This window comes from Alternaria hordeiaustralica, assembly GCF_023758085.1.
Source record: "Alternaria hordeiaustralica strain BMP 2776 chromosome Unknown scaffold_13, whole genome shotgun sequence".
NCBI lineage: Eukaryota > Fungi > Ascomycota > Dothideomycetes > Pleosporales > Pleosporaceae > Alternaria > Alternaria hordeiaustralica.
The window spans coordinates 236224-261954 of NW_026056785.1; the positions used below are offsets into that span (position 1 = coordinate 236224).

General features: G+C 51.9%; 11 protein-coding genes across 11 annotated transcripts; 3 read left to right on the forward strand and 8 right to left on the reverse strand.

Moving 5' to 3' along the window:
- Positions 1-376: 376 nt before the first annotated feature.
- On the forward strand, positions 377-1729 carry J4E84_006643 (uncharacterized protein; the record flags this gene model as incomplete). The annotated part of the gene is made up of 1 exon (XM_049389231.1): positions 377-1729. One exon carries the CDS (start codon positions 377-379, stop codon positions 1727-1729), a length of 1353 nt encoding a protein of 450 aa, XP_049242940.1.
- Positions 1730-2033: 304 nt separating this feature from the next.
- J4E84_006644 (uncharacterized protein) lies at positions 2034-3144 on the forward strand (the record flags this gene model as incomplete). The annotated part of the gene is made up of 4 exons (XM_049389232.1): positions 2034-2333; positions 2443-2581; positions 2663-2856; positions 2953-3144. 4 exons carry the CDS (start codon positions 2034-2036, stop codon positions 3142-3144), a joined length of 825 nt encoding a protein of 274 aa, XP_049242941.1.
- A 577-nt stretch (positions 3145-3721) lies between these two features.
- Positions 3722-4729, reverse strand: J4E84_006645 (uncharacterized protein; the record flags this gene model as incomplete). The annotated part of the gene is made up of 3 exons (XM_049389233.1): positions 3722-3940; positions 4006-4355; positions 4438-4729. 3 exons carry the CDS (start codon positions 4727-4729, stop codon positions 3722-3724), a joined length of 861 nt encoding a protein of 286 aa, XP_049242942.1.
- Positions 4730-5983: 1254 nt separating this feature from the next.
- J4E84_006646 (uncharacterized protein) lies at positions 5984-7158 on the reverse strand (the record flags this gene model as incomplete). Its single annotated transcript, XM_049389234.1, has 4 exons — positions 5984-6709; positions 6762-6817; positions 6872-7013; positions 7147-7158. The coding sequence occupies 4 exons, from the start codon at positions 7156-7158 to the stop codon at positions 5984-5986; spliced, it is 936 nt and encodes a 311-aa protein (XP_049242943.1).
- A 361-nt stretch (positions 7159-7519) lies between these two features.
- Positions 7520-7902, forward strand: J4E84_006647 (uncharacterized protein; the record flags this gene model as incomplete). The annotated part of the gene is made up of 2 exons (XM_049389235.1): positions 7520-7739; positions 7799-7902. 2 exons carry the CDS (start codon positions 7520-7522, stop codon positions 7900-7902), a joined length of 324 nt encoding a protein of 107 aa, XP_049242944.1.
- Positions 7903-8065: 163 nt separating this feature from the next.
- J4E84_006648 (uncharacterized protein) lies at positions 8066-9168 on the reverse strand (the record flags this gene model as incomplete). Its single annotated transcript, XM_049389236.1, has 3 exons — positions 8066-8457; positions 8534-8835; positions 9077-9168. The coding sequence occupies 3 exons, from the start codon at positions 9166-9168 to the stop codon at positions 8066-8068; spliced, it is 786 nt and encodes a 261-aa protein (XP_049242945.1).
- Positions 9169-10072: 904 nt separating this feature from the next.
- J4E84_006649 (uncharacterized protein) lies at positions 10073-12078 on the reverse strand (the record flags this gene model as incomplete). Its single annotated transcript, XM_049389237.1, has 2 exons — positions 10073-11167; positions 11224-12078. The coding sequence occupies 2 exons, from the start codon at positions 12076-12078 to the stop codon at positions 10073-10075; spliced, it is 1950 nt and encodes a 649-aa protein (XP_049242946.1).
- A 2316-nt stretch (positions 12079-14394) lies between these two features.
- J4E84_006650 (uncharacterized protein) lies at positions 14395-15297 on the reverse strand (the record flags this gene model as incomplete). The annotated part of the gene is made up of 2 exons (XM_049389238.1): positions 14395-14582; positions 14631-15297. 2 exons carry the CDS (start codon positions 15295-15297, stop codon positions 14395-14397), a joined length of 855 nt encoding a protein of 284 aa, XP_049242947.1.
- Positions 15298-15648: 351 nt separating this feature from the next.
- On the reverse strand, positions 15649-16341 carry J4E84_006651 (uncharacterized protein; the record flags this gene model as incomplete). The annotated part of the gene is made up of 1 exon (XM_049389239.1): positions 15649-16341. One exon carries the CDS (start codon positions 16339-16341, stop codon positions 15649-15651), a length of 693 nt encoding a protein of 230 aa, XP_049242948.1.
- Positions 16342-17601: 1260 nt separating this feature from the next.
- Positions 17602-22757, reverse strand: J4E84_006652 (uncharacterized protein; the record flags this gene model as incomplete). The annotated part of the gene is made up of 7 exons (XM_049389240.1): positions 17602-17961; positions 18011-18680; positions 18740-19357; positions 19551-19701; positions 19828-19865; positions 19921-22488; positions 22585-22757. The coding sequence occupies 7 exons, from the start codon at positions 22755-22757 to the stop codon at positions 17602-17604; spliced, it is 4578 nt and encodes a 1525-aa protein (XP_049242949.1).
- Positions 22758-23532: 775 nt separating this feature from the next.
- On the reverse strand, positions 23533-25432 carry J4E84_006653 (uncharacterized protein; the record flags this gene model as incomplete). The annotated part of the gene is made up of 4 exons (XM_049389241.1): positions 23533-23654; positions 23709-24744; positions 24795-25061; positions 25118-25432. The coding sequence occupies 4 exons, from the start codon at positions 25430-25432 to the stop codon at positions 23533-23535; spliced, it is 1740 nt and encodes a 579-aa protein (XP_049242950.1).
- Positions 25433-25731: the final 299 nt, after the last annotated feature.

Genomic DNA, 25731 nt, shown 5'->3' on the forward strand with positions numbered 1-25731 from the left:
AGAATTTCGCGATCACACAACATTCCCTATACAGAGAAGGCGCTGGAGCGCGCTTCGATACACCTCGACGGGACATGTGAGTAGGGTGCTTCATTGCCTATGGCTCGGTTACGGCTCTCCTACTTGGCTCAATTTGATCTTTCCTTTCATGTCTTCTATATGTGTAGTAAATCAATGGTAGTTTTCTTGAACACGCCTCTCGTAACATTGTGACGCATGCAAAGTCCGATAACTAGCAACACATGCCCTAGATCTTGATGGTTTGCGGGCGGAGCATGACTAAGCCAGGGTCTTTAGCGCGGTCATGCTAGCGAAAAGTGCCCCAGAAAAAAGTTCGAGGCGCAAAGTATCGATACGCAACACCACCCGCGCTACAATGTCGTCAGATACAGAGATGTCCTCGGCGGAAGAGATTGCCATTGTCTCCAAGAAGGAGCGTCGCGACAAGAAGGAGAAAAAGGTCAAGAAAGAAAAGAAAGGAAAGAAGCGCGCGAAGGCCGAATCGAAAGCAGAAGCCGCAGAGTCCGATAGCGAGGACGCAGCAGAGACACCCGCAAAGAAGCGCAAGCGCGAAGCATTGCCCGAAGAACTCGAGATCGATGTCAACCTCCCCGAACCCGCCTCAAAGAAAGCCGCTCGTAAAGCAAAGAAAGCCAAGCTGAACCCGACACCCGCCGCCGACGCAGACGGAGAAGCATCGGTCGTGAAGACAGAGGCGAAGACAGACGGAAATTCAGCTGAAGACAGGGAGAATGCCGCAAAGCGCTCGGAATACGGTGTATGGATCGGCAACTTGCCATGGTCTGCCACGAAGGAGTCACTACGAAAGTTCTTGACCGACAACACCGAGATCCCTGACGACCAAATCACACGCATCCACATGCCCCCTCCCACGAGGCCGCCGCCCCCGAGTTGGACTACGAAGCCAATGAACAAGGGTTTCGCATACGTCGACTTCTCTACTGAGTTGTCCATGTACTCGGCGATTGCCCTGACGGAGATGAAGATGGACAACCGCGCGCTGCTGATCAAGAATGCAAAGAGCTTCGACGGGCGGCCAGATAAGCCCAAGACTGAAGAGACTCAGGATAACGGACGTGGAGCCAAGGATGCGAAACCGAAGAACCCTCCCAACAAGCGCGTGTTCGTCGGAAACCTCTCCTTCGACGTTACCCAAGAGGATCTTAAGAACCACTACGCACCATGCGGAAGGATTGATAACATACACATGGCAACGTTTGAAGATTCTGGCAAATGCAAGGGCTTTGCTTGGGTCACCTTCCGGGACGTGGAAGCTGCGACGGCAGCGGTCAAGGGCTTTGTCTTCAAAGACCCGTCTGCGTTCAAGAACAAGAAGGACAGGGACGAGAGCGATTCCGAAGTCGACACTAGCAAGCCCGTAAAGCAAAGGAAATGGCTAGTCAACAAGCTCATGGGCAGAGAATTGCGTCGCGAGTTCGCCGAAGACAATCACACGAGGTATCACAAGCGATTTGGCCATGAGAAGGAGGGTGCGGATGGAGAGAATGCAGGTCGCGAGAGAGGCTTTGGCAGGGGAGGAGGAGGTCAAAGAGGAGGCAGGCAAGACTTTGGGGAGAGCAACGGCGGACGGGGTGGCAAGCGAAAGGTCGACCCGAGGAATATCAAGAGTGGTGCTGCTCATATGAGTACTCAAAGGGCGAGTCAAGCTATTGTTGAGTCGCAGGGCAAGAAGACTACTTTTGATTGAGCGTAGACATGTAGTTGGGAGGGAATACAAATGATGGCCTGAGCAAGAGCCAGTCGTGGTCCACCGCACGTTCCTGCTGCGCATTGTGAGACCGGCAGGTGATGGGCGCATGGCTACAGCTGTCATCACCCAGCTCGCCATCCGCTCCTCGTTCCCCAAAACAACCCTAATACTATTGTTACGCCCTGACAGCGACTCATCTTGACCGACCTATATATAAAGTCCTCACCATCTATTTTCGTTTCTCCTACTTCACCCCAACCTCTAGAACACTCACCCACATACCTCCTTCCACACCCAAACAATGTCAAACCTAAAACGCATATCCATCCTCCCCAACCCGTCCTGCGAACGCGCCGGCCTAAAATCCTACGCCTCCCTCCTCCGCAAATACGACTTCGCGCCCACCACCGAAGGGCCCTTCCAAGTCCTCGACGTCGCCACGAAATCCGTGAAGAACCTGTTCAAGCCCGCGGCCAAGAAAGAAACCAAACCGGTTCTAAGGAAAATTGAAGAGGAGGGTAAGCCGGGGGAGGTCAAAGCGGAAGATCAGCAGAATGATGCGTTGTATATTTGTCCTGTGGAGATCGGAACGCCGCCGCAGGTGATGAATTTGCATTTTGATACTGGGAGCAGTGATCTTTGGGTATGTTATCGATTTTGCAATCGATTTTGTTAGGGAGACGAGGAGGCTGATGTATGTTGCGATGTAGCTGTGGTCTACCCTGCTGGATCCCGCGACGAAGAAGGCAGCGGTGAATGGGAAGACGAAACATAACGTTTTCGACGCAAAGGCTAGTGAGACGTTCAAGAAGGTTGAGGGTGCGAGTTGGAGGATTAGATATGGGGATGGTGAGTTCGCTCTCTTCCTTTACCTTGTCCATTCATCCAGTCTTACCACACAATGACCTCTTCGCTGATTACGATGTACAGGCTCCACGGCCTCGGGCATCGTCGGCACAGACAACGTGACCCTCGGCGGCCTATGCATCGAGAACCAAGCGATTGAACTCGCCAACAAACTCAGTCCGCAGTTTACTTCCGGCGCAGGAGACGGGCTGTTAGGTCTAGGATTCGGACATATCAATACTGTCAAGCCGAAGAAAGTGGCTACGCCTGTTGAATCGGTTAGTTCTCTTCCCTATTTTCACCAACTCTCCTTTTCTAGCCTTTCCATCATCACTTATATCTAAACCCACCATCCACTAACACCGCCCACGCAGATGATCTCCCAATCCGACATCCCCTCCTCCAGCGAACTCTTCACCTGCTACCTCGGCTCCTGGCGCGACACCACCGACGCCGATCACGGAGAATCCTTCTACACATTCGGCTACATCGACGACACCGTCCTCCGCCGCTGCGGCGTCTCAGAACCTCACTACGTCCCCATCGACTCCTCACGCGGGTTCTAGCAGTTCCCCTCGCCCACCGCCGTGCTAAACGGCGAGACGATCCAACGACCACCTGGAAACACGGCGATCGCAGACACAGGAACTACACTGGCACTTCTGGATGACGCGCTCTGCGAGAAGATATACAGTACCATTCCTGGTGCGGTGTTCGATAAAGCGCACCAGGGTTGGGTTTTCCCCTTAGGGACCAAAGTCACGGATTTACCTACGTTAGCCCTGGCGGTCGGCGACAAGGTGTTTGAAGTCCAGAAGGAAGATTTTGGGTTCGCGAAGTGTGGGGGTGGGATGCAGTATGGTGGGATTCAGTCGAGGGGCAAGAGCGAATTTGATATTCTGGGCGATACGTGGTTGAAGGGGGTTTATGCGGTGTTTGATCAGGGGAGGAAGAGGTTTGGGGTTGTGCAGAGGGTGGAGGGGGTGCAGAATCTGGAGGCGCCGAAGTAGGGGGTGGGTTGGGCGGGGGTCTGTTTAGTCCTGTGGCTTTAAATTGTAGTAGATGGTAGGTGGTATCGATTGTTCTGATTCTTGATTGAACTCAACTATCTCATTTCATCCTACATCGTGTCTGTCATGCGACCTACGGCGCAGCAGCATTCGCGGCCAACCACTGCCCAAACGCCGCTGCATTCCTCGTCTGCATGAACACAGTGCCCGGTCCCGTGAATTTGCATACAAGGCCCTCACCCGCCGTCATATTACTGATGATACCCCCGCTGGCAACACGTTCGAGGACGTATTTGCAGTTCCATGCAACGAGATGGCCGTTATCGATGATGTATTTCTCATTAGCAGCGAGCTAGAAAAGTCGGTCGCGTTAGCACTTTATCAATCTGACACGGAGATGGATGAATGGAAACTTACATCCTTCCTAATAATCGCGCCAAAACTCGTCACCCAAAGTACACCCGTCCCACTAATCTTGTACACGAACAGTCCCTCACCGCTGAACATGGCTTTGCCGATTCCCTGACTCTTATACTCCGTCACGATGCCCTGTGTACAAGCCAGGAACGCGTCGCGGCCCACCGACCATGTCTCTTTTCCACCGAGCTTGATGATTGTGATGTCGCCGATAGAAGGAGGGGCAAGAAGAAGTTCACCGGGACCCGTGTATGTGGATTTGGACATGTCGCCGCCCATGAGGGCTTTCTTTAGGGAGAACTTCAGGTTGCCTTTTAGCGTCATGGTGTGGGACATTGCTATCATTGCGCCTGGGGTTGTGTTAGTCATTCGTTCTTTGCATCTTTCACTCCCTATAATAGCGAAGTACGGATATCGTATTGGAAGACTCACCAGGTTTAGCAGTAAAAGGACATCCGATGGCTAACTGCACTGTGAGAATGGAGTTCGTGTCCCTGTGGCTCACGCGGTAACTTCCTCCATTGAAAGTTCCCACGTCGTCTGCTGAGGCACTTGCGGGCGCTGTGTGTGCTCCCGCGCCTACGTACTGCGGTTGCTGGGGTATGCTCTGCTGGCTCATCTGCGATTGGTGGCTCATGCCTGGATGACCCGTCTTCTCAGCGGGATATCCCGAGGGAGTCGCACTCGGGCTTCCGCCAGGGAATCCACCGAAGCCGGGGCTCATTGGTTGCTGTGGCTGTTGTTGGGGCTGCTGCTGCTGCTGGAAAGGCGGGGGCGGCGATTGCGCCTGGCCTGGGGCCGGGAAGTGCTGTTGCTCGGGTGGCGGCGCATATTGCTGTTGCTCAGGAGGCGGCGCATAGTGTTGTTGTGGAGCGGCATTTCCACCTGGCGGAGGTGGGTAGTGTTGCTGCTGCTGTTGATGTGCGGGAGGGGATGTGGGTGGTGGAGGGTAGGACTGGCCGCCTGGCGGAGGCGCATAGTACTGCTGCTGGCCCTGTTGGTCTGGTATATGTTAGAGGGCAGTTCAGGAGGAGAGGTGTCGTAGTGTTGGAAGGCTGGAGAAGGAGCGTTCGGTATATGACGGGACGAATGTGGAAGGTGTAGATGTACCTGGCGGTGCTACTTCTCGTCAGTTTGCTTTCACATACTTTGCTACACGCGACTCACGAGGGTAGTAGTTCCCGCCCGGTGGTGGAGTTCCCTGGTATCCCGACATATTCAAGCTTGCGATCCTAAGGCGACGAGTCGACGCGACTGCAGTTGGGTCTCAGAGAACAAGGTAAGGGGATGTTAGCAGCAACCACGCGCAATGTAGGAGGGAGGAGAGGAGCGGAGAAGGAATTAGATTAGTCTACGGAAACATCAGCACCATAAGCAGTATAGACGTTTTAACCGCGCGCCCCGTTGGTGTCTCCTTGGTCAAGCTGCTCAGCCTCCAGCGCGCAGCTGCTGGCTAGCGGGGTCTCTCGAGCCGCCGAATCAGCGCCCCGCATCCTCGCTCTGGCCTACGCGCCAAGCCTGTGCCACGGGTGAGTAAGAGAATAGCATAAAGTCGTTCATGCGTGTGCAGCTATTTTGGATCAAGAGATTCGAGTTGGCCAGAAACAAACATGTTCGCATGTCCTCATGATGCAGGGGAGCTCCGGGAGGCACCGTAGCTATCAGGGTCCACTTGCGACCGACTTAAGCGCCCACGGTATCTCACATGCTAGTCTGCATCTTATTTCCCAGCGCGTATATTAGCGATCACATATTACGCATGTACTGAGCATATTCGTCTTCAACGTCTATTAGACTATCTCTTTTGACTCGTCTCAATGTACATGAACCATCACACGGACATTGCTTGAATCATCATGACCGTTCATACCGCCGAAAAGCGTCATAACAGCAACAGCCGTAGCGCCCGCTGATCGAGAATCCCCAGCCCAAGCCATGCATAACATTGAACATCGTAAAGCGCATAACATCAATTCCTCTAACCCACCATTCTCCGCCTCTTTCCGATCTGGGCCGAGAAACCAGTCTTGATAGCCTGTACCGAACGTCTCGATCCGCAGCTGTTGCAGGTGACGAAGTTGAGACGGTTCTCACCCTTGGAAAGGTCGGTGTCGGGCGAACGGCAGGTCTTGCAGGTAACGTATTCGACAATGTATCGTCGGAGGACGTTCTCGAGTTGCTTCTGCTGGAAACGACCCTTGATGACCAGGCGCTTCTGATCGGCGAATGAACCGCTCGTACCCAATTCGGCGAACAGGAACTGAGCAACGTGCTCGTCGGAACGCTTCATACGCTTGCAAATCTCGGCAAGGTTGGCGAAGACGGTCTTCTTGTTTCCTTCGCGCATGCACTGTGGGGGCGGGATCTTGTAGCTCTTTGTGCCCGAGCTGGCGAGGTCGGGATGTTGTGCGTGGAGGAGCGTGAAGAAGCGGTTCAGGAGGAGATTGTACGAAATGGGGGTCGTCGAGTTGTGTTCCCAGATGCCGGTGCCCTTCATCATGTCGCCTTCTTGTACTTCGGGTTCGGGAGCAGCGACCTCCTCCTCGCCTTCGGGCTTGTCGCCGCCGGCGGCAGCGAGCTTGGCCTCGAAGTCGTCCTCGACCTTCTTCTTGCTGGACTTTTTCTTCTTCTTCAGCGCGGCGAAGTCGCCCTCGGCGCCGTCCTCTTCCTCTCCTTCCTTCTTCTTGGAGGACTTCTTCTTCTTCTGTATCTTGTCAGCAAGATGTTGATAATCGCGCATGTTGTTTGCGCCTCACCTTCTTTGCGAGATCAGCGAACATGTCGGTGACCTCCTCGACCTCTTTGTCGTCGCCTGTAGCCCCGCTTGTCAGCGACTGATGTATTTCCAGTGTGTGGTCCATCTTACCAGCACTCGCGGCGTGGCCCTCAGCGGAGTCCTTGTCGCCGTTCATCTCTAGTGATTCGGTAACGTCGCCGTTGCTGTCGACAATCGTAGCACCTTCGGAAAATTGGACCGACTTGCGGGGTTTGCGGTCAGGGAGATCGGCCTGTGTAGGTGTCCGTTAGTATGTCGCTCTTTGTAGGGAAGTAGAAATAAGTCCCAGCTAGGAAGCTGGCATGCAGCAAGCCCACTTTCAAGGCACTGGATATTTCGAAAGCGAACGTGGGGCTGTGACGTACAGAATCAGCCATGATTGCGGTTGCACTCGAGTTTTCGATCTTCAGTGAGTTCTGGGGATGTTCTGGTATCGATTCGGAGTACGTAGTGATATGTAGGCGTGGTGAGTCGAAGAGGTAGGCAGGCGGTCACCCCAAAGTTCGCCGCAACACATGTGTGAGTCGAACGCTGAGTGCCAAGATTTGCGTCACGTGCCGACTGCCGCTAAGCCCCACCTCCGCTCATTGGCTGGAGCACTCCGACACCATTCACCGAACGCGCCTCTACCACAGCCGTCGCGATCTCGTCACTATCGCCAATGCTGCTACGGTAGTCCGCCGATCCAGTCATACACCCACCACCCTCTCCTGTCAACGATCCAACATCACCGCCACCATGTCCCTGAGCAATAGCGAGAGCTTCATCGAGCCATCCTCCAACGACGAGATCGATTCGTTACCATCCTCGGCAACAAGCTCCTCAGCCGATGAGGAAGAGTACATGTCAGATGCGGACCGGGAGTGGAAAGAGTCGCTGCAACAATTGGAGCTGCTGTTGACAATGGTCATGGTGCCATACCTGGGGAAATACTTTGGCAGGAAGGCCGCATACTGGGGTACGTCATCTTCAAGATTGGACGACATGATGGATGGCAGTTTGCTAACAACTCCACAGGATGGGCCAAGTTCATGGAATGGAAATACCCCGTGGAGATCGTCTTCTCGAGTCCGAAGACGTTCAAGCTGGCAGGGGCTGTTGAGGCAGCAGCCACACTATGAGCGCTTTACATTACTTCGGCGGCTTCACACAATCCAGCATCGGCGTTTATGGCGTTGGGTTCATCAGATAACCACACACATTGGACGTCACTTGTACATACCACTCTATTACCACGACACATCGAACACATATATTACAAGGCAAAGGGCACTCGCCCAACCTCTACTCAAGAATCTCTCCGTTGAAAATCGTCCTCCCATAAGCATCATGGTGCCAATGGTCACCCTCCCGGGTAGTAAGTCGGTCCTGCATATGCTTTGTGTCTATTCCGCCATCCTTGGCATGTATCTCCTCCATCTCCTGCCTCTTCTTGCTCTTGGCCTTTCCCTCTTTGATGCGTAGCTTCTCAAAGTAGACGTACCAACCATAATAGATGCCGGATGTGTTGCCGTTCAACGCCCCTTTCTTGCTGCGAAAAGCGGAGAGTTGGCGCGCGTTGAGGGTCTTGGATGGGTTGTGGAAGGACGCTGAGGCTGCGCGAAGGAATGCAGCCTGGGTTACGCCGGGTTTCTTGAGGTGTGCGTTGATCTTATGGCGGACGTCGTCGCATGTATCTATCAGCATGTTAGTCCTCAAATCTCTTCCGTAATGGTGGTGCGATGGTGGTGCGATGGTGGTGCGAAAGCTTACCGTATACTGGTACTTTATCTTCTTTCTCGAAATCCAGCTCCACATCATCAACGCTGGGCACACTGTCTTTCGCCGCGTCTCCTTCATTCTTCTTCGCCTTCTTACTCGCGGTCGTCTTGATGCCTGCCATCTCGCGCTGCTGGAAGAACGCGTACGCTGCCAGATATACAGAAGACTCAACTCCCTTCTCCTTCCCATGCTGGCTCATGAATCGCGAGTACGCATTGGGCGTAATGCCGACTGCCTTTTGGAACTCGCCCACTTTCATTTCGTCATTGTCGATCAAGGTGCGTATCTTACGCCTGCATACAAATCAGACACTATACGCAGATGATGGAGAATCGGAGATGTTCATGGCGGCACGTCAACCTAGGAAAAAACTGAACAGGTCTGCAGCCTATATCAAACATAGAAACCTACAAAGTAGGTGGCCTAACATTAATGTAGGCTCTAGACCTGTTCGTTTTTTTTTTTTCCTTTGTAAGAGGTGGCGGCATAGAAACACGCAACGCGCACATTGTCACTAAATGAAAAATCGCATACCGTAAGACATCGCAACTCTCCGTCACAGGCCTATTCTCAAGCTCAAAACTTGTTTCGTCATCATCGATGATTTGCATGCTCGGGTTAGGCATAGTTGGGTTCGAGGTAGTTGGGTTTAACACAGTCGGGTTTGGCATAGGCGCATTCGAAATGATCGTGTGCGGCATAGGAGGCGGGTTCGACATATGCTGGTGCGACATAGGTTGGTGCGAAATAGGTTGGTGCGACATAGGTTCTTTCGACATAGGTTGGTTCGACATAGGCGGATGCGGCATAGGCTGGTTTGACATGGGCGGGTAAGACGCAGTTGGGTTCTCCAAAGTCGGCATCGGGTATGGGTTCATATATACCATGTTGGAACTGCGCAATCCTGATGTGATTGTATTCCAACGACCATAAATGGCGACAGTCTTCGGAGCGCAATGAGGTGGCAAAAACGCAGTTTCAGAGGAAAGTAGTAGAGATAGATGAGAAAGGGCGGCATTGCGATCACCCCATCCTTATGACGTCTTGTTGCGACGCGTCTGTGTTTTGCGCTAGTGGGCGGGGAAAGCACGAACGCGTTCTCAGGGGGGCGAGTATCAACATCGTGATCGGGCATGCAAGACGCCTTTCCGATCCAAACGAAGAACTTCTTTCTTTCAATGCGCAGCATCGTGTTATTGAAATGTCTTGACTATTCATGTTTGGCGACGCGCAACGTTGAGAAGGTCTCCCACAAGGCCTGAGCATCAAGAAAGAACACCACAAGCAGAGACGTCGTGACTCGTTGGATAGTAAGCACAACCCAAAAGAAAGCAGCGCATTTCGATGAGGGCGCATGATGACTCCAGAATCTTCGCTGGCCATTGCTTTTCAATAAATTTATCACTCTCCAGGGCTGCTCATTCGCTGACTGAAACGGACGCTAGGCACTTGAACCGGGGGGTGTATGTGTATACAACATGAAAGCGCAGCACTATCCATAATCACGCCGAAACACGACGAGCCGCGAAATTAAACACGGCATAATCGTCCGTTCTGAGTTTGAGTCCCTTGCTCGCCATCCCTGATTTCCCAGTCCTCACTGCCGACAGCTGTCGTCGCGTAGAAGACGCTCTTTGGGTCCCACTTCTTCTTGATCGCGAGTAGCTTGGGGTAGTTCTTCGCGCCGTAGAAGTCGGTTTGCCAATTTGGCTCTTGGATATCTGCCTCGTTGAGATAGACACCGCCACCCTCGGACGCTGGAGCGACTGCACGCCACGAGTCCATGATGTCGTACGTCAGGTAGTCGGATGCTTCCTTCAATTGAGCCGGCGTCGCGTTCTCGGGGACCATGTTCGCGGTGATCAAGAAAGACTGAGTGTTGCGCCATGCCTCATTAACAGCATTGTCGACCTTGAAAGGGTTGCCTGGAGCCATGTGGTAACCACCGACCGTGTGTCCGTTCATCACTGTGTCCTTGATGGTGGCGTAGAAAGAGTTGAACTTCTCTTCGGTTGCCCAAAGGCTCTTGGGAAAGAGACGGGTAGCTTGACGAATGGTGGTCACACCGAGCGTATCCGCGCCCCATGAGCCTTTGTTGGCAGAGTAAAAGTCGTCGTGGTAGGTCGTGTTGGGAGTTACTGAGATGTTGAAAGACTTGAGGTCGGCGAAGAAGTCCTTCGTAAGCGCGTTGAAGGATTCAATAGTGTGGTTCGGCGCAAAGAAGGGAGTCATCTGGAAGTCGAGCGTCGTACCGTAGTTCCAGATCCAGAAGTACGAATAGGTGCCGGCGTTGGTGAACTCAGGGAACCGCTTCATGTAAGCGTTGATGCCCTTCCAGAAGTTGGCAGAGTCGTTGACTGGGGCCTGGAAGGAGAAGACAGATTTGGTAACGTGTATTCTCGGATGGGCTTTGGCGATAACTGAAGTCACAACACCGAAAGTTCCACCGCCTCCTCCGCGAAGGGCCCAGAAGAGATCGGAGTTCTTAGAGTCAGAGGCAGTGACGAAACGCCCATCGGCGGTGACGACCTCAAAGGCGAGAACTTGGTCAGCGGCCATGCCGTAGATGGATGCGAGAGGTGAGTGGCCACCTCCGGTGATATAGCCACCACTCCATCCAACAGTCTACGTTCAAGGTCAGTGGCTGCGACTGCAAAACGTTGCATACCATGGCGACTTACTTCACAGATCCCGGTCATGACGGTCACATCGTGTTCGCGAGCAGCTTCCAGGATCTCGAACCCTTGGACACCAGCACCAGCTTTGAAAGCCGGGCCAGTGTATCCAGCCGACTTGTACTGCTTGATGAACTGGATGTCCTTGAGATTGTGCGTCCATAGGTTGAGGGCACCTGCCCCAGAAGACTTCCCGATATAATCGTGGCCAGTGTTCTTGACGGTCAGTCTGAAGTTCATGTTGCGAGCAAAGTTGACACCAAGCTGCACCTGGGCAACATTCTTGACGTTGATTGAGTAGGATGCGTAGCCGCCTAGCGTACAGGTGCCGCTAGGGTCGTCGGTAGGCATGCACGTGCGGCCCTGGAAGAGCGGCCACATCATTGAGGTCGGGTCGCTTGTGTGGAGATCAGAGGTGGTGAATCTGGCTGATATGTCTGCGCATTTCGCCTCATCATAGTCATTCCAGGCCGAGTCCTTGTAGCATGGTGCAGCGATGGGAGTCGTCTTGATGAGCGCTCCTCCCAGTAGGTTGTCGAAGGTAGACCATACGCGTTCTTCCGGGTAGTCGGAATCGCCTGGAAAGACTTTGCATTGACCGCTGCTGATGCCATGCGGCGTCTCCTCCTCATGGTCGAAGCCAAAAAGTGAAACCGCGTCAACCTGACTGGTTTGACGAGCAGCCTCATTCAGGGCGTCGTTGGTCAATTGGACTGCCTCGTTCGGGAAAAGCGCAACTCCGGCAGGCGAGTTCGTGGAGACTGTGGCGGCGGCAGGTGCGACATCGCGGAAAGCAATCGGACTTCCATGAGCGCCGATAGCGTTCGCAGCTAAAAACAACAGAGACCTGCGCGCAGACATAGCGAAAGAACAGCTGGTCAAAAAGAGTGAACGTGGAGGTGCTGCACGACCAAGCCTCGTCGACCATCTTTGATAAATGAACAGAAACTCACGCCACACCGAACCGAAGGATTCATTCTAGATCCACACATCAGATAGTATCTAGGAGGCAAATGTTGGGATGCGGCATGCTCTATACAACATGCATGCCGCTCGCTGTATTCACATTACTCGTACCTACATATGAAGTGGAGCCGCGGCTCGAATACCCACGGCCCGCTCCTTCGGTGGCTGTTCACTCCACGAATCAGGAACTGCAACCACCATTTCCAAGGTCGCGGGTATTCAACGTGTTTGCGCATCCTTGCGGTCTCTGCGTGAGTAGACCGAGGAAGGATTTGGTTCAGTATGGCTCTATGGGGTTGAGGCCCCACATTATGTGGGAGTTTAGCCGCGCGCTGCAGGTGAGGATATTGTGGAGCACCTGGTATCTCGTGACACCATTGGCGACACGACTGTTTGACCTACGGCTCATCATTTTTTGGTATTGAACTTGCAAGTGATCTATGTTCTAGAAACTACCCCACTACGAGAATGTACTCGATGCTCTCAATAGTTCAGTGCAGCTCTTCGTAATCTCTTTCCTGCTCTTCTTCGACGATGAGTCTGGCACCGTCAGGCAGTAGCTTTAATAGCTCTTCTCTCTTCTCATGCGGAAAAGCCATACGTGCGAGGTTTTTCCTGATTTCCGCACGACCATCTTGTGACAGTTTCGATATCAAACCAAGCTGAAGACCTGGTTCGGCTGACTCCTGCTCTGTCGGCGTATGATCTGAAACCATACTTTCCACATGCCTTCCAACGCCTCTGATCTCCATCTGCTTCACATGAGGCCATGGAGCTTCCAATAGAACGGGCAAGATCCATTGTCGGAACATGAGATCCATTGGCCGATACGAATAATGCGGGCACGGTGGCCGAATGCCTCTTGGAGAGTCGTATTCATTTCGATTGTAACCCTGCTTGAAGGAGAGAGAACGTAGGGTATGCCGAACGGATTGCATGAAGCGCGCCCATTCAGAGTATCGTTGGTTGCCCTCTTCTGTATCGTACCAAACATTCGTAAAGGAATTGCCGACGGTAGCAATACACAAAGAAGTGAGAGCAGTAAAATTCCCAACGTAAGAATCTAGCAATCCCATCATGTACCGGTCGTCTAGGGCGGTGCGTTCATCTTCCTCGTGTTCCTGCAAATAGTCTACCATGTCTTGGACGGCAATAAACATTGGATAAGGCGGGTGAAACTCGTCAGACTGGAACAGGTTGTGTAACTCAAGTGCTTTGAGTTGGTGGGTATACTCCTGGAAGAAGCAATTGACAACGTCGCGTCGCACCCAGCCACTCAAGCGCACCGAAGTAGCTTTAGGAAAGCATATCAAAGGCAGTAGTAGAGGATCGCATGACCTTTAGAAGTCAGTAAACAATCATCGCTAAACAGCCAAACACTTACTGCGTGAAGCAAAGGTCAATCTCGGAGACGTTATCAAGGCTACGGAACGTGCGCCAAAGAGAGCCTAACATAGTCAGCATCAACACGTCAAATAACGTGTCTGCGTACCGTAGCTTCCATGTCCGTCAATGTCCAGATCTTCTGACCCTGGGTATTCATCCGTCAAGCGCTTGAAATCGTGCTCCAAACTTCCTTCTTCTCCGTCTTCCCAAGCCGTCTCATCGCATTCAAATAAATTGAAGACTGTCCAGCGTAGCACATGCGCGTGCTTACCGAGCCCTGGATCGTGCTGCAAAGTTCGGGTAAATTGCAGCTGCTTCTCAAATATGTCCAAGTCGAGGCGTCCCCATCTTCTGCAGGTAAAATCGGGTGGCACCCGATGAAGCCCGTCGTAAACAGGCGTGCAGTCGATGGGAGCATTATGTGAGCTCAAGTCAATGTTGCGGTACAACTCTGGCATCTACTCGTCGTCAGTCGCTATATGAAAGTTGAGGGATGCTCACATACACCGACGTCGTGTAGTGAGCGGCATGTCTCGCATAGTCTCTTTATGTCGGCGCAAGAGCAAGAAGATAGGATCTCAATGAGGAGCTCTGTTGGTAGATCGAGTAGACGAGACATGTCTCTGCGACTCCATCCAGTGGCGAGATCAACGATACACCGTCAAAGATGCGTTTCGCACTCGGGATTCCAATTAGATATCGAGTAGTGAGGTGTTGTTCGTTTTGAATGATGAAGTAGCTGTGCCACATTAGGCAGCATCCTTGGCCACCACGCTTGTATCCCTTTCTGAATCATCACATTCCTTGCATCTCCAGAACTCGCGCTTAAATCTGTTTCGAAAGCTCTTGCACCCATGCCAGTCTTCCCTCGCCAAATATCTCCGCCGTGGCCGGCATGTCCTCACCGCCTTCCAGTAACAAAGTGCGCACGATGATCCTGTCCGGCATAACATCTTGATGATGATAAATATGGCTCGTGCAAACTTTGCAAAAGTAGCATCGCACGAACTTGCCTGCACCCAGTCAGCCTTTCCTCCTTCAGCAACATAAAGTGAACATACCACTAGCACCTTTGTACCGATACTGCCTGATGTTTTCCTCGCCGGAGACGATCTGCAGTTCCTCTTTCGGTATGATCTGATTGCACGAGTACGGTCCACCACCAAGCTTCTGGCATGTTGAGCAGTGACAAAGCACGTGCTCAGCATTTTCGAGCTTCGCGGTCCATTTTACACTCTCGCAATGGCATGTACCCTTCCTGACCCCATCTCCTTTCGTCGACGGATGTTCGGCTGCAGAACCAAAAAGCACACCGTCTTTGATATCGACGACTAAGCTATCCTCGATCAGCGGCTTCGCGGCTTTGGAGAAGGCCTTATGAACCGGCTCGGTGGTTAGATAATAGTCCAAATCCTCCTGGTTCGCAAACTCTAGCACAAAACCATGTGTCATGCCTTTGGAGAAAGGTTCCCACGATCTGTTTTTGCCGGCTTTCAGCGACTGTATGAGCGGCTTGCCGGTGTTAGGATTCAGCGACTTGTGTTGTAGGGCCATGAAGGACTTGAAGTGGCTTTCTAGATCCGTCCATGATATATCCTGGCGGTATTTGAAGAGCACGATGTGTGTGATCGTGTCGCTAGCCATTGTCTCCGATGCAGGAGTACCTGGTGCGGAGGTGAGGGGCGTAATGGGTGCGGAGTCGAGGATGTCGGCTATGTTGGGGAACATGTAGAAGATGCGATACGGTCTTCATAGAGAGGAACTCCATCTTTTATTATCATGGCGCCAGGAGCAGTAGAAAGGTGGTGTTGCAAGACCGCGATGGCACGCGTTCGTGGAAGGCGCCCCCGGGGCTAGCGCCGCTGGAAGTAGCAAGTTTCGCCGTCTCCGCGCTCTGGGGCAGCCGCGCATAGAACGAACATCTGTCCTTCTCAGCATCAGCACTTCGACCTCCATCACTCACTCATGCCATCTCATCGTGATTTTGTCAATGAAACGCATCTTTTTAAAATGATTTTCATTCCAGATAAAGCTCGCTAAACCGCACAATCCCATCACTGCCGCTCACCAAATCGCATCTCACGGCGTGTTCTCCTTAGCCGATCCCATCGCCTGCCCAGGCGCACTCGCATCCCTCAGCTTGACACTCTCATCTGTCTCCTGCAACAGCGCATCCTCATGATCAACCGGAAAGAAGCGATAACTCCTCATTTCCGTGTTCTGCCAATCACCATGTGCCTGACAGTCGTTCTCATCTAGATCACCAGATACGTAATGCAGGAAATCGCCGTGCGATACCACGACGATCTCCTCCTCGTCGCGGTCTCGCAAGAAGCGGCGGAGCTCCAAGGCACGCGCCTTTAGTGAGCCACCGTCTGGTGCCCATTTGCCCTCTTTGGTGTTGAAGTCGGTGTACGTGTCCAGGCACCTGTGGAAGTCGCAGACGTCGCCAAATTCCTTTTGAAGCCGCTTTACATCGCTTGGTGTATTGGCGGGCTCAGATGTGGCTTCTTGGGCTAAGGGAAGAGCGAGGATGTTGCGCTTGCCGGATTGCAACCATGGCTCCATGCTGATGAGTGCTGTTTGGATTGTGCGGCGGATAGGGCTTGCGCAGACTAGGTCGATGCGATCAAAGAATGGAAACGTTTCCGAAAGGTTTTTGCATTGTTGTTTGCCTTTCGGTGTGAGGTCGGGGTCGGGGATCTTCTCGTTGTGTTCTGCGTTGTGGTAGCCTTCGGCGTGGCGGATGAAGTGCACAGCACGGGGAGCCATTTTGGATTAGGACGTGTAGGTGTCGGGAAGCGATTGAAGTGTTATTTCGTGTCAACCGTAGAAGAATTAATGTCTTGAACGGCTTTGAGATGACAGTATTAATGAAGGGAGAGGAGATCAATATATATACTGCGAGAGGTACATCTAGAGTAGCGTCACAATTGGTATACCGAACATGCACACGCCATCCTCGAATTCGGTCGTCATATGCTAGCATATTCATCGGACCAAGATCTCGTGGCGAGATGCATGTTCACCATCAACATCCACGAAACGATAGATGCTGGTGGATGACGAGAAGGCTATTTCGGCACAGCTGTGAGTAGCATGGAAGGTCAGCCGTGTCAATACCAAAGACACGTCGGAAGCGCTCCTGAGGTTATGGCTGGCTGCGTGCTGGCGTGAAAATAAGCTCCTCGTAAGTTTAGTAGCCTTCTAGAAGGCCTACATGCCCAGCCATCGGAGTCTGGGGCTCTTAGCGTCTGGTAAGTCCCGGGTCGGAGGCGCTTGCTTGGATTCTTGGGCTGTGAACGGCGCGAAAGCACTTACTGAGCCAGTGTAAAGACCCTGACTACCGCATAGACGGATATACATTTGTTGAAAACTTGGTTCGCCGCATGCACAATGACATAAAGGCTTGAGGCCGCGTCAGGAACGATGTGAGCAGTTGCGGGTAATCGGCACGTCAAGAAGGCGATGTAAAGCTTGATGCCGAGATGCACACAGAATGGTAAGAGTCGCGTGAGTATTACGGCCCTTTTCAATCGTTTTCGCGCTGTGGCCCAGAATTAGTGGAGGTGAGGCCTCCGTCACATCCGCTTTGGTCGAGATTTACACGCCAAGTGGGTGACGTCAGCACGCGTGAACTAATGATCCACGGGTTTCCCCACAAACTAAAGCTTCGCCGTAGAAACTGCGCTTGGGAAGAGAGATGCGCTATGCATGGTTTCCCAGAGCTACGGTGCTTGAGATCTTGCTACACGGCTGTAACGGCATCGCATGCGAGAACTCATCTATCACACCGAGCGAGTGTCTCTGCTAGCATACAGCACATCATAAAGTCTGTCCAACCCAACCTTCCGCTTCGAAATCAACATGTGTCCCTTTCAGTCGCGCAGGATCAACGTAGATCTTCAATCCTTTGTCGCCCGACAAAAGATAAGACACTCGCATAATGACATACATTCTGGTTGCCTCCTGGTCTCTTTGAACAGCCATCTCATGCATCTGCTTGTTGTGTCAGTCATGCGCCCACGGAACTCATCCCACATATTTGTCAAGGAAGTCTAGACAACTTACGAGTTTGTACTGTCCCGCACTCAGGAAGAACCTCGTCTCACAAGCACTTGTTGTGCTCTTGACTTCGAAGTAGTATTCGATCGGGTGCCTCGCGAAGTCACGCTCAGTACTACTAGCAGGATAGCCACCTGTGCATCTCCCCTTCAACCACTGCGTCAGCGTACCATCGCGATCCGTGTAGACGATATCCGCTGTTTCGCGACCTTGCCAGTTGGCAATGCCGGCGTATTTCGGATAGCGTGAGAGCTCTCCGCGAATCGTACTGCGCCAATTGTCGAGCGTGAAGTCGGTCAAATTGAGAGCGGCGAGCGTTTCAAAAACCTACAACTGTCAGTAAGCGGACACGGAGTCACTCGAAGCGACGACTTACAAATGCTTCACCTAGAGCCCCATGAAGGCGGTTAATACGCTCCTGATCTAAGCTGCGACTTGCTTTGGGACTGTAGGCCGCATGTCTGGAGCTAGCTGTCACATCTTCGACGAAGGTGGACTCGGATGAGTTCACAGACCCATTTGCTGAGACTAGAGAAGAGCGTCTTTGCGTGCTTGTGTTTTCAGCATTGTGCACGTGTCGCGGCTCAAACGGCGACGATGAATCATCTTCATCCTCATCCCCATCCTCATCTTCATCGTCCGGTAGATTCAGAACTGGCTTTGTGATCCACGACACGCACGATATATCGAGCTCGATCAGGATGTCGTCTAAGGCTCGGAGGTCGCTACCAATGATGACAGAGATGTCATGACGTGCGCTGTCGTCGACTTCCATGATGTCTGCAAGCAGTTTCGGAAGCTGTGATCGATAGGAAGATTGACGTTGCTTCGGGCCTTTGGGTACGTAGATTCTTAGACCGTCTGCCGTTCTCTCATGGTGTATGAATGATCGCTCGCTTCTTACACTAAGATGAAGGTCTGGGTCTTTGTTGTCGATGACCAGGTGGGTCGCGAGATCGCCTCTGGAGATCCGAACAGCTGACAAAGTGTCGAAAAGTGAGTGATCTCCATGGAGAGCTTTCACACTCTTGTACTTCGCAGCACAGCTGTGTAGAGTCAGCTTGACTGATCACACAGAGTGGCTTTCATATGAGGAAAGACTCACCAATATAGAGCGTACGCTTTCACTTGCAGTTGTTGCGTAAGGGCATCGTCTTCCTCACTATCTTCCTCGACCGTGGACTTCTCGACCACCAAAGACGAGAGATAATACCTCTTGATACCAGTATGCGTGAACATGACGTTCATAATTTGAACCTCCTCAACGGAGAAGTCGAGTAAGATGTCATGCTCCTCAAAGGCGCTGCCATATCGAGTATGGTCCCGGATAGCGTAGGCATCGTGACGGCTAAGGAGGACTGTACCGCCATTGGCAAGTCTTTTGGGCAGGAATTTGCTTGCCGCAAGATCGGATAGCGCATCTTTAGTTGCCTTATCCAGCTTGGTAGTAGTCAGCATCCTGCTGACGTCGACGAGCCGCTTTCGGATATTATCGTAGTCGGGCGATTTGTTCCTGACCATTTTCGATATCTCCTTGATAACCATAGTCGGTGTGACTTTCTTGACTTTGAGATGCTTCACGAAGAAGGTTTCCAATTGTGGGTAGATGGAGCTAAGGTCTTCGTATCCGGAAAGCAAGAAACGGCTGTGCCACACACACGTCTCCAGGGTGTGCCAGGTGTTATTCGTGCCCAAAATCAAATCGTTTTGCTGGAACTGCGTCCTAAAGGTTGTTAGCACATACAAGGATGAACCAAATAACGCGGCTAAGAAGTGTTTTCGGTGGTGCTGCTAACATGTATTGAAGCTTTCCAATACTGAGCTCAGTCTCGGATAACGATGTAGACATCGTATGTTCGATCCAAAGCTGCACAGAATTGAAAATCACGCGGGGGGATTAAACAAGGATAACTCACCTCAGTATCTGCCACTCCTCGTCACGGACTGTATTATCACGGATGTATGAATAGATGTCTCCTGCAACGGAAAGGGTGGTTGTGAGATCGGTAGCTTGCCGTCGTTTGATCAGCTCTTCCAAGACATCCTCGGGGACAGCATCTGGTACATCTAGAGTTCCTTGAAAAAATCTAGACAGTGCAGGAATATGCCCATAGTGCGAGTGCAACACGCTCTTGTATCGCAAAAAGGCTGGGCCCTGCCAGACGCATGAAGATTTGTCTACCCAGCTTCTACTGCTGGGTATCCAGAGCAGCTCCTGGGAGAAGAGTTTGCTATTTTGATGAGCCTTGTGACTGAGTTGAAGAGCGTGGGATGAATAGAACGTACCAAAGATCGTCGTGATCGTCTGCCGTAGCGAACTTCGCTAGGCCCGCATATATCTTCTCCAGAATTCCCAGATCAGGATCTTGAGCCACTGACCTGATACCCTGAAGAGCGCACTCGTAGAACTCGAGATCTACCTCGCTACGTACGCCAAATTCTTCCAAAAATCGCCACTTTACACGGCCGTCTTTGTCAAGATTGTCCGACAGTTGGCAAAAACCAGGTATATCGAGTATACGAAACTTGCCCAAGGTTAGATCAAGGTTCAGCATTTCATCAATGACGTCTACCGTAGGTAGGTATGTATCTTGAAGAGGTTCGAATTGGTCAGGCTCATCAACCTGGGCGGCGCATGGTACTTCCAGGTGCCTGAGCTGGTCTTCGATGCGTGAAATGTCCTTTTGGTAATCGCGCCAATGCTCTCTGAGCATGTCCAAAAATTCGTGACCTGACCACAGGTGGACTAACATTAAAGCTGGGGAAAGCTCTGGCAAAGACGTCTTTGCATTTTCGTGTACGAGTGGCGGATAGTATCGGGCACCTGTCGCCTGCTCCAACCACTTTTTCCACGCATCACGCTGGTCTCTCGCAGAGTTTTCTTCCCAGTCGACTAGAGACTTGTCAACAAATCCCAAGATTCCCTGATATCTCGATGGATGAAGTTCAGCAAGAGCTTGATAGAGATGATGGGCTTCTTCTGACGGGAAGTATAACGTTGCAGAGTCTCTCACATGCCCGCTTGTTGTCGGCACCCAGATCCATTGTTTGAGCAGCGAAGCTTCCTCGTTCGCGCAGAAAAGGTATCGAAGATGGGACGGTATATCAGCAGGAGCTTTGTTGGCGCGGCCATGTATCTGCTTGATCCTATCCACGACAAACTCATGCGAACACTCCTCGACACCGAGTGCTGTGTAAAAGGCCTTGCGCGTCGGATTCGAAGACGCGTGTGTATCGAGGAGATTCAATCCTATAGAGCTGGGAATATTGATGCCGTCGACATCAGAGAAGTAGATATGATCCAAACTCCCACCGCTGCTTTGCCCTGGTGCACCTGTCCACTGCCGACGATTCTGCAGAGGTATTATAGCCAGTTTCCTCAGTCTGTTTTGGACACCAACGTCGGGGGCTTTGATCGACCATGCCTGTAGAAACAAGGATGCAAATGCAACGTGCCATGCATCGTGCGGTTCCGTGGTTTTCAATCTCGAAGTGACGGTCAGGACATCAGTCTCTAGCCGCTTCATCATGCGAGGTAGACCTGCCCAACGTACCCCAAGGGAAAAAACTTCAGAGACGTATTTAGGAATGTAATCAGGGGCAAGGTCGACATCACCCGATATGGCCTCCAAGATCGGTTTGCCGCCATGCAGCATGTTGTCCTGTAGTAAACGTAGTTCTCCTGGTCTTCTAAGACGTCGCTGTCGCCAAGTCTGCAGGATAGTTTTCTCTGCGAGCTCTTTTGTAATCAGTTGACGCATTAATTTCCATCGATCGTCGCTTAGTCCGGTAGGTAGGTAATCGAGCCAAGAATACTCCAGGGGATCACCGTCGTTCGTGAACTCTTCAACAGCCATTGCGAACGTCTTCGCCACACCATGGAATATGAATTCATTCCACGTACAATCAACGACACTTTCTCGGCTTGCAGAGGTGACAAAGTCTGATTGGATGAGGAACTTACGGAATGGATTAGTATACTTCTTCTTCACATGACATGATCTTACCTGAATCTGTTGCAAACGCTGCAATGGTAAATAAGCGAAAACATGATGTCCAGATTCGCTAAGCTTTGGCTGCTGTGTTGTGGAGTCGACTGGAAAGGCCAACTCGACGCGCGCTGATCCGCGACCCTCCCGGTATTCGTGTGCTGGCATGTTCTCGACGACGTGAGTGAAACAACGATACAAGCTTTCGTCGACCGTGATTTCATCGTTGAACTCTTCCTGGCGCCTAATAAGGACGCGACCTGGGGGAGATTCAAGTGCGATTCTCTCGAAAGTAGTTGTCACTTCTTTGTCGTCCAGGTCTGGGTTTGTGACATGAATACGGAACCTGCGTAGTCTCTGCAAGAAGAAAAGTGTTGTATCAGGCATGCTTGCGACAGCATTGAGTAGACCCTGGTACTCTGCAGTTGCATCCCTCGCGAGGCGCAAAGTTATTCTTGTAGTCACATCCTCAGGGAGAGGGACTGGCTCGGCGTCCAGTGGCGTCACCATACCAAGACCGTCGTCTCCGCGCCGATGTTGAAACCGAAATGACCAGAGTCCAGATTGAACGTGCACTTCCTCTGCAATGGAGAACACAGACTTGAATCCGAAGCCTTTCTCTCCGATGTGATCGTCTGTAGCTGACGACTTCTTCGAGCTTTCCCCAGTCGCACACACTGCCTCAACGTTGGCTAGTCTGAAGCCATCTTCATTTGTTTCCACAATGAAAGCATCTGGCGCGATCTTGAATCGGAGAAAGGGTAGTACCGATGCGCTGTGCGCCTCGTTGTACAGCGAATCGTCAGCATTCTGAACAAGTTCGTACAAGAAACGATACTTGGACGAGTAAAGCTGCTGGGAGATGCTGCATCAGTTAATAAAATGTGAGTATGGTTTGACCTGCAACACAAACCTTTTGGTGAAAGCTGCCTCAAGCTTGCGCTGTTTTGCAAAAACATACAATGTCCGGTCGCGATGTCCGTGGGAAAGCTTCTCCAAATCCAGTCGGTAATCCTCGTCGATGTGGCCTTTGTTGACACGAATGCGCTCCAATACAGCTTTGCACTCGTCCACTGTTGATGGTTCCGCCTTTCCGAGCCGTTCAAGCACTTCGTGGTACCTGCCACTGATCATGCTGAGAGGTCAAACAGGAATGGCGAATTTGGTGTCGTGTGAATATAGTTCAACGAGTCAAACATGGATGTTTACCTCCTGGGTCAAACAGTAGTAATATGTGCGATTATAGCGAAAGTGGAGAGAAGTCATGAGATTGCTCGCGTTCGATGGTGGGGGTGAACCAGTACGGTATTGGCCGCTGCACGCGTGTGGCACGGTACCTTCTCGCGTCGCACGTACATGCAAGCCCGAGACATTACGGGTAACGATATGCGCCGAGTATTTTGAATGGACCAAACGCGCTGAAAACAAGCTACTGGAGGATGCGCTTCCAGACAAGCCTCGAGCCTTTCTTAGAAGCTAGTCCTGGTAATCTCAAATCAGCTGGTTTTGGCCCCCAAGAAACCACAGTCACTCACAAGCGTACTGTTACTATCAAGGGTTAGACATTCGTTTGGAAGCGCCAGCTTGACTTGTTGGTTAACGCGAAGCAACCCCGTTATCAGTGCTGCTAGAAAGTATGGGGAGACGTTTACATGTCGCTAAAGGTCAGGGCTGGGGATCAAAAGATGGTACTGCTGTGATCTGGACGAAATTCGGTCATGACATCTTGATTTGTGGATGCGCTGTAGGTATCTATTGCGCCAAAGCAATTTTGGCGACGACTATGTGGCAAGGCGAACTTGGCGTGGCATCTCACAAGAAGATCTCCAGGTTGAACTCTAGCGTACTCACGGGGTATCTGTACGATTATTAGCATCTCAGTTACATTGCGAGACAAGCTGAAAGCGACTTACGGCAACTCGAACTTCTGGAGCACGCTCGGGTGCAGGATACCGAAGACACCGATGGTGTGGTTCTTGCCGCCGAGGTTGAGCTTGATAGCCGCTGAGTGCCCAGGAAGGAAGGTCGGGTCTGTGACCAGTCAGTATATTTGCGCCATTTCTGATGCGCAAATCATCTACTTACCGTCAACCTCTTCTATCCAGTAGCCCTGCAATTGCTCGTTCTTTAGTCCGTCTTCGCGCGTAAGGAATGCCGACCGAAGCATGAGCATCAGCCTGTCCAGCAGACCATGTACTTGCTCGAAGCCACTTGTCTTGCCCATGAATGCGGCTGCGAAGTGGCGCTCATTCCTGCTCTTCCTCTCCTGCTCCAAATCGACGAGACCAATGTCGCTAACCTCGAAGATCTTCATCGGTACTGAATGGTGCTTGTTGGAGTTGATTGTCTTGAGCAGACCCGGTAGTAGCGATGTTCGGACGAGTTGGTATTCCGCCGTCTTGGGGTTGGCAAGCTTCACCGCTGTCTTTCCATCGTCTTTCCGGTTCAGCCACTCGAAGTTCTCCTCATGCGAGCAGAGGATAAGAGGCATGACTTCAGTCCATCCTGATGATGCGGACTCTATCCGGACGATATCGCCGAGCTTGTTGATGGGTAATGGCGCTGAGACAGCAGCAGTCTTGTTTGGGTATACTCGCGGCAGCTTGTTGAAGCCATATGCGATGGCGTAATCTTCCATGATATCCGCTTGATGCAGGATGTCCGCTCTTGTGACAGGTACCGAGACGTCGAGGATGTTCTTGTCGGATTGAGAAGGTGAGACGTCGTGGCCCATACGCGACAAGAGTTTCGAGATCTCCTCGGGTGACAAGGTGAGGCCAGTGACCTGGTTCAGGTAGTCCACCTCAACCTGCATTTGTCGCGGTGACAGATCTGGCGACTCTCTTGACTCTCCATTGTGGGGCGAGTTGATCTTGATAGGCTCGATCGACTCCGCGTATCCAGCGAACATGGTGACCATCATGTGGTTGACGATTTCAACCTTTGTCTTATCGGTCGCAGTGATCTCGATGAAGACGTTCTTTGTGTCCAGTGTGACCTTGCTGTGATTGCTGTTGATGATGGGCGGAAGGGAGAGAACGGTACGGTTCGCATCGTAAATTACGGGGTATACAGGCGAGTCGCGAATGATGTGCAGGAAGCGTCCCAGGTGCTTGTCTTTCTACTCAGGGTCAGAATGGTGCTACACATGGGCATCTCGTGTTTACTGACCTCGTAGAACTCCATGAGCTCCTTCGCGTTCATTTCCTTGTCCTGCTTCAGGGGCACGAACTTGATCTGCTCTGGCGGTAGTGCTTCGTATGAGAAGGGGCCCTGAATCGTATCCAAGTCGTGTGTTCCGATGGATACAAGTGTCCGTTGACGTGCCAGATTGGAGTGTAGTTTGTCTTGCAACGCGATGAAGGAGTCGTATCGTTCTTGTGTGAATTTGATACCTCGTAGTATGACACCTGAGCAGAGTTCTCGTATTTGCTTGGTCTATAGAGTGACTAGTCAGCACAACTTCGCTACCGCTTTCCAGACATTCGGCATACCTCAGGCTTGATGTCGAGCACCTGCAGCTCTCCTCCCTTGGGCGCAGTAACAGTCCACTTGGGCAGCTTCTGTTTCTCAAGGAAGACCTTGAGGTTCATAGCGATACCCTCGAAACATAGCATGTCATAGCGATTTGCGGGAATCTCAATCTTGAGTTGTGGTGGTTGCGCCTGATCTTCTGGCTTGGTGCTCAGGCTTGTGTCCTCGTCCAACTCGATACCAAATTCGAAGCATAGGTCGTCGAACTCCTGGTAGGTATATTCCCGACCTAGCTCCTTGAAGAGGGCCGCCTTATCCACACCGATAGTAGGCATTTTGGCGGTTTGTCTGCTCTCTTGGGGGGTTTCGCGTGGTTCTCGTGTGCGATGGTGGGGTATTTGGAGGGGTAAGTTGGGAGGAAGGAGCGACTGGCGGGGTGTGGAGAATGTCGCAGTACTCGTATACGAAGGTAGCCGTAATACAGGAAGCTGCTGTCGTCTTTTAGTCGCTCAATGGACCGGCTGAGTGAGAGGTGCGGCTGCGTAAATAATTTGGTATGACTCCAAGCCTCGAGCGCAGCAATCGGCGCCGGGAGCTGCGTCGGACCGGACCTTGGCGCTAGGCCGTTTTGGAT